Source organism: Hordeum vulgare, chromosome 1H, assembly GCF_904849725.1.
Source record: "Hordeum vulgare subsp. vulgare chromosome 1H, MorexV3_pseudomolecules_assembly, whole genome shotgun sequence".
In the NCBI taxonomy this organism is placed as follows: domain Eukaryota; kingdom Viridiplantae; phylum Streptophyta; class Magnoliopsida; order Poales; family Poaceae; genus Hordeum; species Hordeum vulgare.
This window is the reverse complement of record NC_058518.1, coordinates 465106000-465122852: the sequence shown is the minus strand read 5'-3', so window position 1 is coordinate 465122852 and position 16853 is coordinate 465106000. Positions and strand designations below refer to the sequence as shown.

The window sequence follows — 16853 nt, the reverse complement described above, 5'->3', positions numbered from 1 at the left end:
AATACTGTCAATGCTCATTTTGACTGTGAGAAGCAAACTGTCACTGTTGGCTTTGAAGGTGTGTCACACGAGTTCAATTTCTCCAAGTTTGTAGACAACCTCATGAAAAAGAGTTGCCCAGAAAGGATGAAACTATTGCGTTGGCTTCTATTTCCGTGCCTCCTACTGATCCCTTAGAGCAATACTTGCTTGAGCATGAAAATGATATGCATATGGATGAAAGGGATGAGATAGATAGGGCTGTCTTAGAACAACATCCTATCCTTAAGAATAACTTGCCTGTTGAACTGCTTGGGGATCCACCCCCACCAAAAGGTGATCCTGTGTTCGAGCTTAAACAGTTGCCAAATACTCTTAAGTATGCTTATCTTGATGAAAAAGAGATATATCCTGTTATTATTAGTGCTAGCCTCTCAGAGCATGAAGAAAAGAAGTTACTAAAAACTCTTAGAAAGCACTGTGCTGCTATTGGATATACTCTTGATGATCTTAAGGGCATTAGTCCCACTCTATGCCAGCACAAGATTAAAACTTATCCTGATTCCAAACCAGTTGCTGATCATCAAAGGAGATTAAATCCTAAGATGAAAGAAGTAGTGAGAAAAGAAATACTAAAGCTCCTGGAAGCGGGTATTATCTATCTTGTTGCTCATAGTGATTGGGTGAGTTCGGTGCATTGCGTCCCTAAGAAGGGAGGTATTACCGTTGTCCCCAATGATAAGGATGAATTGATCCCACAGAGGATTATCACTGGCTATAGGATGGTGATCGATTTTAGGAAATTGAATAAAGCCACTAGGAAAGATCATTACCCTTTGCCTTTTATCAACCAAATGCTAGAAAGAGTGTCTAAACACACACACTTTTGCTTTCTAGACGGTTATTCTGGTTTCTCCCAAATACCAGTTGCACAATCTGATCAGGAGAAAACCACTTTCACCTGCCCTTTCGGTACCTTTGCTTATAGACGTATGCCTTTTGGCTTATGTAATGCACCTGCCACCTTTCAAAGATGTATGATGGCTATATTTTCTGACTTTTGTGAAAAGATTGTCGAGGTTTTCATGGATGACTTCTTCGTTTACGGGTCTTCTTTTGATGATTGCCTCAGCAACCTTGATCGAGTCTTGCAGAGATGTAAAGATACCAATCTTGTCTTGAATTGGGAGAAGTGCCACTTTATGGTTAATGAAGGCATCGTCTTAGGACATAAAATTTCTGAAAGAGGTATTAAAGTCGATAAGGCTAAGGTTGATGCGATCGAGAAAATGCCATACCCCATAGATATCAAAGGTATAAGAAGTTTCCTTGGTCATGTTGGTTTCTATGGAAGGTTCATTAAAGACTTCTCTAAGATTTCTAGGCCTCTTACCAATCTCTTGCAAAAGGATATTCCTTTTGTTTTTGACGATGATTGTGACGAAGCCTTCGAAATACTTAAGAAGGCTTTGATAACTGCACCTATTGTTCAACCACCTGATTGGAACTTACCTTTTAAAATCATGTGTGATGCTAGCGATTATGCTGTTGGTGTTGTCCTAGGGCAAAGAGTTGATAAGAAGTTGAATGTTATTCACTATGCTAGTAAAACTCTAGACAGTGCCCAAAGAAACTATGCTACTACGAAAAAGGAGTTTTTTAGCATTCGTGTTTGCATGTGAAAAGTTCAGGTCTTACATAGTTGATTCCAAAGTCACTATTCACACTGATCATGCTGCTATTAAGTACCTCATGGAGAAGAAAGACGCTAAACCTAGACTTATCAGATGGGTTCTCTTGCTACAAGAGTTTGATTTGTACGTTGTCAACGGGAAGGGTGCTGATAACCCAGTAGCAGATAACTTGTCTAGGTTGGAGAACGTTCTTGATGACCCACAACCTATTGATGATAGCTTTCCCGGTGAGCAACTGAATGTCATCAATGCTTCACGTAGTGCACCATGGTATGCTGATTATGCAAACTATATCGTTGCCAAATATATACCACCTAGTTTCACATACCAGCAGAAGAAGAAATTCTTCTTTGACTTGAGACATTACTTTTGGGATGATCCTCACCTTTATAAGGAAGGAGTAGATGGTGTTATTAGACGTTGTGTACCTGAACATGAACATGGACAGATCCTACAGAAGTGTCACTCTGAGGCCTACGGAGGACACCATGCGGGAGATAGAACTGCACACAAGGTATTGCAATCAGGTTTCTATTGGCCCACTCTCTTCAAGGATGCCCGTAAGTTTCTCTTGTCTTGTGACGAATGTCAAAGAGTAGGTAATATCGGTAAATGTCAGGAAATGCCTATGAACAATTCACTTGTCATTGAACCATTTGATGTTTGGGGCTTTGATTATATGGGACCTTTTCCAAAATCCAACGGGTATACTCATATCCTAGTTGCTGTTGATTACGTCACTAAGTGGGTAGAAGCTATCCCCACTAGTAGTGTTGATCACAACACTTCTATCAGGATGCTTAAATAAGTTATTTTCCCTAGATTTGGAGTCCCTAGATATCTGATGATCGACGGTGGTTCACATTTCATTCATGGTGCTTTCCATAAAACGCTTGTTAAGTACGATGTCAACCATAGAATTGCGTCTCCCTATCACCCTCGGTCTAGTGGTCAAGTAGAGCTAAGCAATAGAGAGATTAAACTAATTCTGCAAAAGACTGTTAACAGGTCTAGAAAGAATTGGTCTAAGAAGCTCGATGATGCATTGTGGGCTTATAGGACTGCCTATAAGAATCCCATGGGCATGTCTCCGTACAAAATGGTGTACAGTAAAGCATGTCATTTACCTCTTGAGCTAGAGCATAAAGCTTATTGGGCAATCAAAGAGCTCAACTTTGATTTCAAACTTGCTGGTGAGAAGAGGTTATTTGACATTAGCTCGCTTGATGAATGGAGAGCTCAGGCATATGAAAATGCCAAGTTGTTCAAAGAAAAGGTTAAGAGATGGCATGATAAGAGGATACAAAAGCGTGAGTTAAATGTAGGTGATTATGCCTTGCTATATAATTCTCGTTTAAGATTTTTTGCAGGCAAGCTTCTCTCCAAATGGGAAGGTCCTTACATTGTTGAGGAAGCATATCGTTCCGGTGCTATCAAGATCAACAACACGGAAGGTAATTGTCCGAGAGTTGTAAATGGGCAGAGAATCAAGCATTATATCTCAGGTACTCCCATAAATGTTGAAAGCAATATTATCAATACCATAACTCCGGAAGAATACCTAAGGGATATTTATCAGCCTGTTTCAGACTCCGAAACAAAGAGGTATGTGATTCGGTAAGAAAACAGACTCCAAAACTTTTCTAGTAGGAATTTTTATCCGTTTTGGAATATTTGAAAAAATAGAAAATTGGAAGTAGTCCGGAAAGCGCGCGAGGAGGTGACAAGCCTGCCAGGCGCGGGCCCACCCCGTGGCCGCGCCTGGGGGCTTGTGGCCACCTCGTGTGCCTCCCGGACTCCGTTTTCGTGCGGAGTACTCCTTCTGGTCTGGAAAAAATCATTATATATTCTCCCGTAAGGTCTGACCCTCGTATCATGCAGATTTCCCTTGTTTTCGTTTCGAGCCTGTTTCTGTTGCAGATCTAGATTTCTATGACGTCCCCAAAAGCTTCGAAGGACAAGATCTTCGAGAAGGTCATCAATCCCTACCTCACGGGAGTGCTGCAACACCCTCAATCTATCGAGATGCGTGAGGGGATGTTGCACATCCGTGATGTTGAGGGGGCCAAGAAGACCGAAAGCGTGGAGGCGAGGCTCGAAGCAATGGAGCAACATGTCTTCAAGTGCCAAGGGAAGCTGGAGCGTGGACTCAACGCCAACCACATGATGATCACGGAGTTCACCAGCAAGCATAGGATCGATGCCAATGACATTGGGAGGCACCTCTCCCGGCTCTATGACAGGATTGATCACCTCCAGGCCCAGATCTATGACCTGCAGAACCAAAACTGTGAGTATGAGTATAGATTTAAATCAATACGATTGGCTGTAGATTTGAGGATTCCGGAGACTCGTTCATCTTTCCATGATGGAGCACCTATGCCTTGGAAGACGGAGGATCAAACCCATGTTGTAACAACTCCACCACCATCACCTCCAAAGGAAGACAACTAAGCATGGGTATGGGCAATCCCCTTGGCTTGTGCCAAGCTTGGGGGAGTTGCCCCGGTATCGTATCACCATCACATCTCTTGACTTTACCTTTGTTTAGTTTGTTCCTTTTCAGTTTTCTTTTTCTCTAGTAGATTAAAAGTCTTAGTGTTTTAGCCTTGAGTTTTGCTTCGTGTCACCCCCGACGTATTCGAGCTCGTGAGCCATATAATAAAGAGTGTCTTAGTTGAGGGCTTTGCCTCTTGCCATGATCAAAAGAGTGAGAAAAGAACAAAAGCACGAAAGATCATGTAATGATATTATGGGAAGTGATGGCTTCACATATAAAAAGAATGATGATTGAAACTTGTTGAGTGTAGACAAACGTAGACCTTGGTCATTGTTGCAATTAATAGAAAGTGATAAATAAGGAGAGGTTCACATATAAATATATCATCTTTGACACCATCTATGATTGTGAACACTCACTAAACTATTGCATGCTTAGAAGTAGATGTTGGACAAGCAAGACAACATAATGAATTGTGTTTGCTTGGTTCCGAACAAAGTTATATGATTAGAGATCCCTTAGCATGTGACGATTGCTTCCACCTCATATTAGCAAAAACTCCCGCACCAAGTAGAGATACTACTTGTGCATCCATAAACCTTCAACCCAGTTTTGCCATGAGAGTCCGCCATACCTACCTATGGATTGAATAAGATCCCTCAAGTAAGTTGTCATCGGTGCAAGCAATAAAAATTGCTCCTTAATATGTATGGTCTGTTAGTGTGTGGAAAATAAGCTTTGTACGAACCTGTGATGAGGAAGACATAAAAGCGACAGACTGCATAATAAAGTTCTTTATCACAGGAGGCAATATAAAGTGACGTTCCTCCGCACTAAGAGGACACGCATCCAAACCTCAAAAGCGCATGACAACCTTTGCTTCCCTCTGCGAAGGGCCTATCTTGTACCTTTACTTTTTGCCCTTGAAAGAGTTATGGTGATCTTCACCAATTCCTTGTTTCGCCTTTATCTTGGCTAACGTCATATGCTAGGGAAAGACCTATATTCATATGTCAGCTTGGAGGTAAGCATTCATGAATTATTATTGTTGACATTACCTTTGAGGTAAGCAATTGGGAGGCAAAACTATAAGCCCCTATCTTTCTCTGTGTTTAGCTGAAACTTTGATCTCATGAGTACCACATGAGTTGTAGCAATTGTAGAGAACGAAAAGATGATTGAGTATGTGGATTTTCTTTACAAGCTCTTTGACTCTTTCTGATGTTGTGATAAATTGCAATTGCTTCAATGACTAAAGACTATCGGTTTCTATTTCTCGGTAAGGTTCTTGATCCATACTTTACTTCGTGAAGGAATTTCTACTTTAGCATGAGAGATTATATGTTGGTATTGTTGTTCTCATCTTGATCATGATGCATGCATGTTCGTATCTTGTTTTGTCGACACCTCTCTCCCTAAACATGTGGACATATTTATCGAGCTCGGCTTTCGCTTGAGGACAAGCGAGGTCTAAAGCTTGGGGGAGTTGATACGTCCATTTTGCATCATCCTTTCATGTTGATATTTATTGCTTTTTGGGCTGTTATTTCACTTCACGGTACAATACTTATGCCTTTTCTCTCTTATTTTGCAAGGTTTATATGAAGAGGGAGAATGTCGGCAGCTGGAATTCTGGCCTGAAAAAGGAGCAAGTTTGAGATGCCTATTCTGCGCAACTCCAAAAGCCATGAAAATCAACGTGGATTTTTTTGGGAATATATAAAAAATATTGGGCCGAAGAAGTGCCAGAGGAGCGCAACCAGGGGGCCACAAGCCTGGTAGGCGCGGCCACCCCCCTGGCCGCGCCTAGGGGCCTTGTGGACTCCCTGCTGGCCCACTTGCTCCCCTCTTCTGCTATATGAAGGGTTTCATTCCGAAAAAAATCAGGAGGAGGCTTTTTTGAGGATTCGCCGCCGCCACGAGGCAGAACTTGAGCGGAACCAATCTAGTGCTCCGGCAGGACGATCAACCAGGGAAACTTCCCTCACGGAGGGGGAAATCATCGTCATCGTCATCACCAACGCTCCTCTCATCGGAGGGGACTCATCACCATCAACATCTTCATCGGCACCATCTCATCTCCAAACCCTAGTTCATCACTTGTAACCAATCTCCGTCTCGCGATTCCGATTGGTACTTGTGAGGTTGCTAGTAGTGTTAATTACTCTTTGTAGTTGATGCTAGTTGGATTACTTGGTGGAAGAGTTTATGTTCAGATCCTTGATGCTACTCATTACCTCTCTGTTCATGAATATGATTATGCTTTGTGAGTAGTTACTTTTGTTCCTGAGGACATGGGATAAGTCATGCTAATAGTAGTCATGTGAATTTGGTATTCGTTCGATATTTTGATGTGTTGTATGTTGTTTTTCCTCTAGTGGTGTTATGTGAACGTCAACTACATAACACTTCACCATTATTTGGGCCTAGAGGAAGGCATTGGGAAGTAGTAAGTAGACGATGGGTTGCTAGAGTGACAGAAGCTTAAACCCTAGTTTATGCGTTGTTTCATAAGGGGCTGATTTGGATCCACTAGTTTAATGCTATGGTTAGACTTTTTCTTAATTCTTCTTTCGTAGTTACGGATTCTTGCGAGAGGGGTTAATCATAAGTGGGATGCTTGTCCAAGTAAGGGCAGTACCCAAGCGCTGGTCCACCCACATATCAAACTATCAAAGTAACGAACGCGAATCATATGAACATGATGGAAACTAGCATGACAGAAATTCCCGTGTGTCCTCGGGAGCGTTTTTCCTCCTATAAGACTTTGTCCAGGCTTGTCCCTTGCTACAAAAGGGATTGGGCCACTTTGCTGCACCGTTGCTACTTTTGTTACTTGTTGCTCGCTACGAATCATCTCACCACACAAGTACTTGTTACCGATAATTTCAGTGCTTGCAGATATTACCTTGCTGAAAACCACTTGTCAGATCCTTCTGCTCCTCGTTGGGTTCGACACTCTTACTTATCGAAAGGACTACGATAGATCCCCTATACTTGTGGATCATTAGCAGCGAAACGAGGAAGTGGAGGGAGAGGGAGAGGGCGGTGGCTAGGGTTCAGGTCTGGTGCGCCCAGCCCCACTCCTCTAATTGTATAATGGGGTGAGATGGACAGCCAACCCTGGCCCTTCATTCAAGGCCAATGCAGCCACCAAGGGGATAACCTTGCCCTACAAGGCTTGGGGCGCCCCCTTTAGGGTTTCCCCCTTGGCTGCATGTGCCTTTATGGGGTGCGGTGCCCCTGGATCATGTAGGCCAGGGCGCCCCCTTCAGCGCATGTTGGTCTCCGGTGGCAGGTGGGCTCCATGGTGGGACCCCGGAATCTTCTACAACCTCCCGGTTATACCTGGCCATGGGCAGCCCAGCCCGGACGGCCTGACACGACCCGACCAAAAAATCCCCATCAGGCGAGGCCTAATCATTCCATCGGGCGGACTTGGGCCTAGAAATCGAGCACGACAATTGGGCTGGGCTGGGATCGGGCATGAGCAAACTATTTTTTAGCTGGAGTCTCGCCGGGCCGGTAGGGCCATATCGGCCTTTTTCGGGCTCGGGCCTAATTTATTAGGCCCGGCGGTCGGGCCGGGCTGGGCTCGAGCCTTGCTTTTAAGCCGTGGTTTTTTCCTGCGTGGCCCGAAGCTCGGACCGACCTGACATATGGCCACATATACTCGTGGTACAATACCAGAAATTTCCTAAACTATTCTGAACTATTCTGAATCTCCTCGTGATATCTCGGATCCCATCCGAGACTACGAACTACCTTCGGACTCACCATTATGAATATCTCAATTGTGACCCTAGTGTTACCGAACGTTAAGTGTGTGACCCTACGAGTTTAAGAACATGCATACATGATCGAGACACCTCTTCGATTAATAATCTATAGCGGTACATGTATGCCATAGTGCCTCCCACATATTTGACGAAGATCTTTATCGGTTTGAACCATGATATCGAGGATTGAAATAATCATTTATACAATTCCCTTTGTCCGACGATATGTTACTTGCCCGAGATTTGATCGTCGGTATCACAATACCACGTTAAATTTCGTTACCGACAAGTCTCTTTACTTGCTCCATAGTACAATGTCCCCGTGACTGAGCACATTAGCCACATACTTGCAAGCTACTTAGGATGTCGTATTACCGAGAGGGCCCAAAGATATCTCTCCATCACATGGAGTGAAAAATCCCAGTCTCGATCCATGAAACCTAACAAATACTTTCCGAGATACCCGAAGAGCACCTTTATGAACACCCAGTTATGAAGTGACATTTTATACCCATAAATATTCTTTCGGTATCATGGAGTGGCACAATCTCATGGTCTAAGGAACATATACTTGACACTAAAAAAGTTGTAGCAATTAAACTAAGTGACACGATCATATGGTAAGCTTATGATTGGGTATGTCTAGACGTGATCTCATGATCTCGTTATTAAATTACAACTCATGTCTATGGTTTAGGAAGCTTTAACCATCTTTAATCAACAAACTCGTCAAGTAGAGGCTCATTAGGGAGTTTATGTATCCACACATGTATTCAATTTTTTAATACAATTATAGCACGGAAAATAAACACTTATCATGAACAAAATAATATGATAATAATAAGTTTATTATTGCCTCTAGAGCAAATTTTCAACGCTTTAGGCCTCGATAAAGCCTAGGATTGTCACCACAAACATGGTACCCTCAAGACCTACGCAATGGTTACCGCCTGGGGTAGCAAAGCTCAACGTGAATGCGTCGGTAGCACGGAGCTCGTGTGTAGAAGCTTTAGCAACGTTGAGCCATGATCAAGAGGGCGTCTTCTTGGTAGCTTTAGTAGGAATTATAGATCCCACTACACTCGAGAGGTTGCCGTCTCGGGAGGTTTTGGCTCTAGCTAATGATCTATATCTTCAAAGGATTCAAGTAGTGTATGATTTTAAGGTGATGATAGATGACATACAATTAAGAAGCTCGGCTAGCTATGGAGTTATTATTCAGGAAAGCACTCTAGAAATTTTATTAGTTGTAATTTTGTTAATGAATTTACGAGCTAGAAGACTCGTAATCTAACGAAGCACGCTTCACATTTGGGAGTTGATTGTCATATATTTAGTTAGGTGGAAAACAATAGTGATATGAACATTCTTTTTTTTTTTTACGGAGAAAGTACTTGCCCTACATCGGCATTGGTAGCCCGGGCAATACAGACCATGAATAGCCAACATAGTAGCTGAGCTGTGCGTCCAAAGGAGTCGTTGCTAAAAACCATAAATAGACGGTTGTGTCACGTCTGTCTCATCGCCCCTGCTGAAGATAGTTCTTATCTTGTTTAAGCAAAAGCAATAAAGTCCGCTGAGCTAACGTTGGACCATGGAGGCCCACCGATCACATGCACAAGATCCGGGTAAAAGCATTTACAGCCTCACATGATAAATATGACTCCCTAAATGTTAGCACACGTTTTTGATTGTTAGCACACGTTTTTGATCAAACATTTCCTCCATCTATCTGTCTGCAGAGTTATATTTTTTATTTTATTTGATATGTTTAGTCACATGTACATGACCGATAAAGAGGGGAAAAAAGAAAGTAAAAAATGAATAAAGAAAAAATTGTGATACGAGATAAGGTTGCGTCCCACGTGGCCGACTGACTCAGTGCTTTGGCGGTCTCTCATATTCTTTCTATATTTGAGATGGATACGAAGGTTTACGAATAGTCCAGATATATAAAAATGATACGAACGATCTGGTTGGATTATTATTTTTCCTCCTCTTTTTAATCATTGATTGAACGCGTCCGCATCGTTTAAGGTGTCGAGTATAGATGCTTTAAGAAATTGTTTTTGTAGACGCACACTCAACCTCAGAGCAACTCTAATGGGGCGACCCATTTCGTCCGCCGCTGTTCGTTTGGGTCGGCGCGGATAAAAATGATGGCTCAATTTGCCGACCCATTGCCAAAACGCGTCCGCTTCTCGCCCGCGCCGACCCATTTCCGGCCCAAATTTGGGACTGAAATGCGTCAGCGCGGACGCGAAGCGGGCGCGCGCCCTCTCAGTGTCCGCCCCCATCCACCGCGGTCAACATTATTTATGACGGCTGGCATCCTCGGGCCCACGCGTTAGCGACCGTGGCCGGTCTTTTTTAATCTGAGCATGCGGTGGGTTCCGTCATCTGCTTCCAGAACCCCGCCCGTCCACATCCAGCCATCTCCTCGTCGACCAAAACCCTAGCACCATGGTCGGCGGCTTCCCAAACAAGGGCAAGGCTCCGCTCTACCCCCGCGCCATCTCCCCGACGTCGTCTTTCCACCGGCCTCGCCAGCGTGTGAGCCTCCCGGTGCACCAAGCGCGGTGACACTGGGAACACCGCGTGCCGCTCCCTTACCCCGATGTCACGTTGTCGCACGACTGACATCTGGATCCGGAGAGGATTCCGGTGTCGGCCGTGCCGCGGTCGGCGCGGGTGCATGCGAAGGAGGTGAGCCGCCGTCAGCGTCTGCCGACGACGGAGCATCGGAGAGACCCTGCGTACGCGGCCGACTCCCCTTACTGGGAGCTGTGGTTCGCGATGGAGCACGAGGAGCAGCGCCGTCGTGGCGTGCGCGAAGTGCAGCTAGGAGGACCGGGAGGCTGAGGCCCCCTACAAGGCGGCGCTCGTAGCCGTTCTCCGCGACAGCGAGGAGGAAGCGTGGCGCAGGGCCGATGAGGAGGCGGCGTACTAGCAGTAGCTCGCGGAGGCCATCGCGCTGTTAGTCACCGGCGACTGCGTCGTGCCACCTCCGCTGAAGCCCGAGCCCACGGAGCCGCGGGAGGTCTACCAGTGGACCGGCATCGTCCACGAGTTCGTCATTGCACCGCCCATCTGGCTGGGCGCGACATCACAGCAGGAGCAAGCCTACCTCAAGCACTGGAGGACGCATCACATGCGGACGGAGCGCGCCGAAGGCCTTCGGCTGATGGAGGTGGAGAAGGAGGTGGAGGAGGAACCACGGGAGGCGGAGGCGGAGGAGTGTGCCACTGCTGTTGCGCTGCCACCGCCAGCAGTACAGCCCGTGCCGGCAGGACAGACGACGAAGGCGCACGCAACTGAGTTGTGGAACACGACGTTCCCCTGGGTCGGCCCACCTACGCTGGTCGACCTCACCGACTCCGACAACGACGTCGTCGCCGCCTAGGGTTGCCCTCGTAGTTTTAGTTTTTTTTATGTTTAATTAGTGTAATGCGGACGCGTGGACTCTCGTTGGCCTTCGTGGCCGGCTTTTAATGTTTAATTATGCACTTATGTATTTTTTTTCGCATGTTGGTAAAAATGAATACGGCCAGCATTGAACGTATGCGTCGATACATTTACGAATGCAGACGTTCGTGTCTACGTGATCGATCCAAACAAACAAAAACAAACAAAATTATCATCCATTTGGGTCGGCTCGTTCGAATTGCCCTCAGCACCCCTTTCCCATTCTCAACCGTTTCGCGCGTCGCACAGAAAGCGGAGAGGAAACCTCTGTGACGACGAGCAGAAAGGGCATCCACAGTTTCCCACCCATCCACCGGCTCGCGGCCTCCACGTCAAACTGCCCAGGCGCACCGCGGGCGCGCACGACCCAGCGGCGCCGCTCCCTGCCGCCGCCGTGCCGTGGTCCAGGCGGACACGCCACGCGCAAAGATTCCAGTGCACGGGGTGCCAACGGCAGGGGTGCACGCCTCCCCACGACGCCGCGCGCCGGCCTCTCTCTCTGGTCACGCCAAACCAAAGGCCGGTGCGCCACACGCGGTGAAACGTGCCGCGCCGCTCTCTCGTCTCTCGTGTCGTCCCACCCAAGCCCTCACCCAACTCCGGCCAGTCCTTTTAAGTACCACCCATCTCTCTCTCTCTGTCCTCGCCCACAAGGACAAGCATTACTGCGCACACTCGCCATCTCGCCACGTGAGAGGAGAAGCCCAGGGCGCAAGTGTTTGAGCGGATCGGGAAAGGAGCCAGCGCGATGGCCGGCGGCGCGGACGCGGACGGGGAGCGGAGGATCGGGGTGGCGATGGACTACTCGGCGAGCAGCAAGCGGGCGCTGGAGTGGGCCGTCAAGAACCTGCTCCGCCGGGGCGACACCGTCGTCGTCCTCCACGTCCTGCGCCACGGCGGGGAGGAGGCCAAGCACGCCGTCTGGGCCAAGTCCGGATCCCGTAAGCACGCGCACGGCGCACCAACCCACCTCTCCGCTCGCTTCGATCTCCAACTAACGCGCGCGTTGCTCGATCGTTCCCCCCCGCAGCGCTGATCCCCCTGTCGGAGTTCCGGGAGCCGGAGGTGATGAAGAACTACGGCGTCACCTGCGACGCCGAGGTGCTCGACATGCTCGACACCGCCGCGCGCCAGCTCGAGGTACGTGTATGTATGGTCTGGAGGCGTTTCGATCCCTTTGATTCGGTCGGCCGATCGAGCGTGGAGGAGGATCAAGTGAACTGAATGGCTTCCATTATTGCAGCTCAAGGTGGTGGCGAAGCTGTACTGGGGCGACGCCAGGGAGAAGCTCTGCGATGCGGTGGAGGAGCAGAAGATCGACACCATCGTCATGGGCAGCCGCGGCCTCGGTCTCATCCAGAGGTACAATACTACTACTGCTGTTGTCACAATGTTGCTTCGGACATGTGCAATCCTTTGGATGTAGACAACATGTATTCTCCTAGAGCACGAAATCGCCAGTTGCTACTTGTATATAAAGTACAGTATTCTTGTTCAGATAGGCAATCCTCACGTCATTGGGGTGTGGATAAGGTGCATACAAAGTCAGATGTCCGTGTAGCAATACTTCAAATAAATTGTACCAGTACCTGGTAGATCGCTTGGATCGATTCGCTGCATCGTTCCATGTTTCAGAGCTCTGTGGCTTAAATTACAATATTCATTTCGATTAGAACACGGTTCACGGCTCATGGGCAGTTAGAACATGGACCATCAAGCCGTTCCCTTGCACTTCTTAACTTGCACGAGCCATGATCTCCTATTGTCGATTCTCTATAAAAATTGAGAGCGTTTATCTGTCTGGCATCTGCATCGTGCTTGCCAGATGGTTTGTGTGGTCAACTGAAACGGCAAGTGGTATTCAGTAAGCTTGTAACATGTTAAGCAATAGAATGATGTAGATAGACTTGGTCGTCAACTACAGCGTTTGTGATATTCAAGATCCAGCATAAATAATTGTTTGGAAAAAAACTAGAACAAAGAAAGTGCTGCCAGAATGTGAAAAACAAAATCTGGATATATGACTTGGGTTGCCTATCTTGTCAAGTTTGTTTAGAGTTATCTTGAGGAGTGTCCACGTCCAAATAGTATTATGACTAATTCATGCTAAACACAAATTAATATATCTATCAGTAGAGAATCATGGTAAATGTCGATGTATTGCATATTTGCATACCAAATATTGATTTACCCGCTCAAGCTGATCCTTGGATGAAATTTCTAGTGTCAAGAACAACAAAGCTTAAATTATGTAATTGTAGATTTGACTTTCGTTTATGTACTGGTAATCGAACGCATGGAGTGCACGTTTGGGAGGGAATGCTTTAGCTTAAGTTTTAGAAGGAATCTGCGTGAAAATTCTTATCAATAGGTACATTAGATGCGGATGGATGAGTGGTTAAGTTATTTAGGATCAGCCATAACCATACTGGAGATGGAGATAGAGCTGCAGAAGATAAAAAACGATGGTCTAATCTTTTGTGCACCACTAATAATAATCCAATGAATAATGAACCAAGACACTTGATTGACGATGTTTAGTACAGGAGCATTGTTTAGGCACCGCTCAAGATACAATTATGTACGCAGAAACAGAAGTCAGAAAATGCTCCATGACATTTCTGTAACTTGCAACTTTGTATGCATCAGATATCAGAACTTGACCATGAACGGTATGGCCCCTAACAGTTTCAGCTTGTTCATATTTCGCTGACCTCCTATCTTTGCCCGGTGATACTGCAGGATTCTTCTAGGAAGTGTGACCAACTACGTGTTGTCGAACGCGTCGTGCCCTGTGACAGTCGTGAAGGGAGACTGCTAGGTTTGTGATCGGTGTTAATCAGGCAGGATGCACATCATGGTTTTCTGCCCTGTTACTGTATCCGAATAAATTATGGTGGCTATTGTGTTTTCTATATGCCGGAGCTTTGACGAATTCATGTGGTCATGTTTATCTCTGAACATTCGGATTCAAATTCAGTAAAGTGTTATGTGCCCAAGGTTCCGTGCGTGCCCTGTTCCGGGACAACAGAAAATTTGCGCCCTTCCTGTGCTCCGTTTAGTTTCGGAAAAGCTAACCTGCGAACGTCGGATTTTCTGCATATCCGAGCGAACATGCTAGCCGTCCTTGGATTGGCGCATGAATCTTGAAGCAGAGGTCAGAAGACAGGTCAGCTGTTGGGAATGGTTTTTCTTTTAAAGCTGTTGGGAATGGTTTGCGACACTGTATCGGCGCGAACGAGATCCGCTCACCGATATCCCCCTCACTCGTGTGGGTATACGGTGGCTCAGGCTTTCGACCCAGGCGAAAAAAGCCCGATTCTAAAAACCCAGGCCCAAGCCTAGCTCGTCACGCCTAATAAATCAGGTTCAAGCCCCGTTGGCCTGGCCCGCGTGCGGCTAAAATCTGTTTTTTTGCAAGCTTGAGCCCGGCTAAGGCCCGACCCAACCACCATGCTCAATTTTTAGGCTTGAGCCTGGCCCGATGGCACGATCAGGCCTTACCCGTCCGGGATTTTCGGTCTCGGTCGGGTCGGGTTGTCTCGCCAGATTGCCCATGGCGAGGTATACTCGTCTCCCACCCTCCGTGGTCACATGACCACACACAAAGAATGCCGCCATCGTCCTGCTCCATCGCGTGCCTTGTCGGTCGTGAGCCGCCATCGACCGGTAAGGCCGCATCACACGGGTAGAAGCGGAAGCGGGCGGAGCAGGAGGAGGAGCAGGCGACGAAGACGAATGCGGTAGTCAAGTGATTTGGATTCGTGAGGAGATACAAGGGAGAAATGGCGCCCGGAGGAGCTCGATGAAGAACTGCCCGACGAGGAGAAAGGGGGGCCATCCCGCGCACCTCCCTCGACTCGAGAGTGGGATCACGCGCCCTTTCGAGCTCCGCTCCCACATCCCATCGAGTTCCACAAGCAGCGGGAGGGGGGTTGCAAGGCTTGGCGACGGGCCGCGTGGGAGGTCCATGCCGACTCCGATTAGTGGCGATGTGGGTCTGCGTGTGGTCGTCGTTCAAGGGCGAGAGGCTCAACGGCTGTAGTTGGTGTCCTCGGTCTGTGGGAGGAGGTCATCCACCATATGGTGAAGGAGGTGAGCGACCATGACGACTAACGACCTCGTTATTAGAAATAATGGGCCTGGCCCACGTAGAATTTCTAAAATCTCAAATTAGACCCAAGAATAAATGACAAGTGATGATTCTAAAGTTTAGTACCATCCCTAAAGTTGAGAAGGTGTGAGTTCTCTTTATATAGTGAAATACAAGACCAAATGTGGGTTCGCGCGTCACCTCGCTCGGGTCGGAGCGGCGCGCGCGTGCGATGTGTGCGTGAATGATCCACAGAAATCAAGTTTGTTGCCTTGTAGGGACGTAACATCCTTTTGTCGTTATATTATTTGATGTCTTAATAAACAAGTTGATTGTTTCCTTGTCCGGTAAGTTTGACTTAGAAACAAAGTCGGTTTGAGATCATGATCGCGACACCGTACCACCTCTGGTCCTTCTATATATAGTACTTGCCGCCCTCGGCCAAAAATACACCGTAAACACCTAGGGTTTTGCATCTTCTCGTAACTTGCAACACCACCGTAGTCTACTCTATCCCGAACACAAGCGTGCATCGGCGTGCGGGAGAGCAGGTCTTGGGAATCGGGCAACCATATGCATCGACCCACATTGAAACGGGGCCATTCGTTGAGACTCGGGACCTTTGTCTTTGCGATCCTGCGTTGGGAGAGTACGGATTAGGTTTTTGAGAAGCGTTGTGCGCAATTGCTCAAGTTTTGTCATCACATGTCATTTTTCGTCCAATTCCGGTGATGCTACTCATCGTCGTCTCCAATGCCATCAGCAACAGATGATCGTCAACATCATGAAAGAGTGATTCGATTTTGATGTCCGGCTTTGTGCTCGTGGGATGATTTCGTTGCTCCCGTTAATTTTTTCCTGCATTTCCACATTTCCAAAGAAGAACAGATAACTCAACATGGAGGCCATTACCTTTTAACATTCGAATTTGGAGTACTATGATTACTTGGTCCTCACCATCTTAGATTTAATTTGCATTATTAGATGGATTTATGTTGCTGCAAGTAACTTCAGCTTCCAGGTTATTTTTTAACACGTCTCACAATTCTCTCATAACAGGAGAACACTTGTTCCTATGATCGAAGATCGATCCCTCTGCCCCTCACACCCGACGTTTCTCAGAATTGAATAAACTTCACAATCTTCTATGTACTTAACATTTGTGCAGAATCTGTATTATGCGAAGCTGATGGCAGAGATAACAAAGATGGAGGAGGCGCACGGGAAAGGGGTGGAGGTGGCAACGGTGGTACCGTCCATGACATTGTCTTAATAGCGAATATCATTGATACCCTATTGATAAATCTATGAAGGGATAGTGTAAGAACAATTAGTTTTCATAT

At 46.8% G+C, this 16853-nt stretch overlaps 1 protein-coding gene across 1 annotated transcript; it reads left to right on the top strand.

The window, feature by feature from the left end:
• The first annotated feature begins 11703 nt into the window (after positions 1 to 11703).
• LOC123445689 (universal stress protein PHOS32-like) lies at positions 11704 to 14416 on the top strand. Its single transcript, XM_045122715.1, has 4 exons — positions 11704 to 12358; positions 12448 to 12557; positions 12661 to 12779; positions 14160 to 14416. Exons 1-4 carry the CDS (start codon positions 12166 to 12168, stop codon positions 14236 to 14238), a joined length of 501 nt encoding a protein of 166 aa, XP_044978650.1. The 5' UTR covers positions 11704 to 12165; the 3' UTR covers positions 14239 to 14416.
• The last annotated feature ends 2437 nt before the right edge of the window (positions 14417 to 16853 follow it).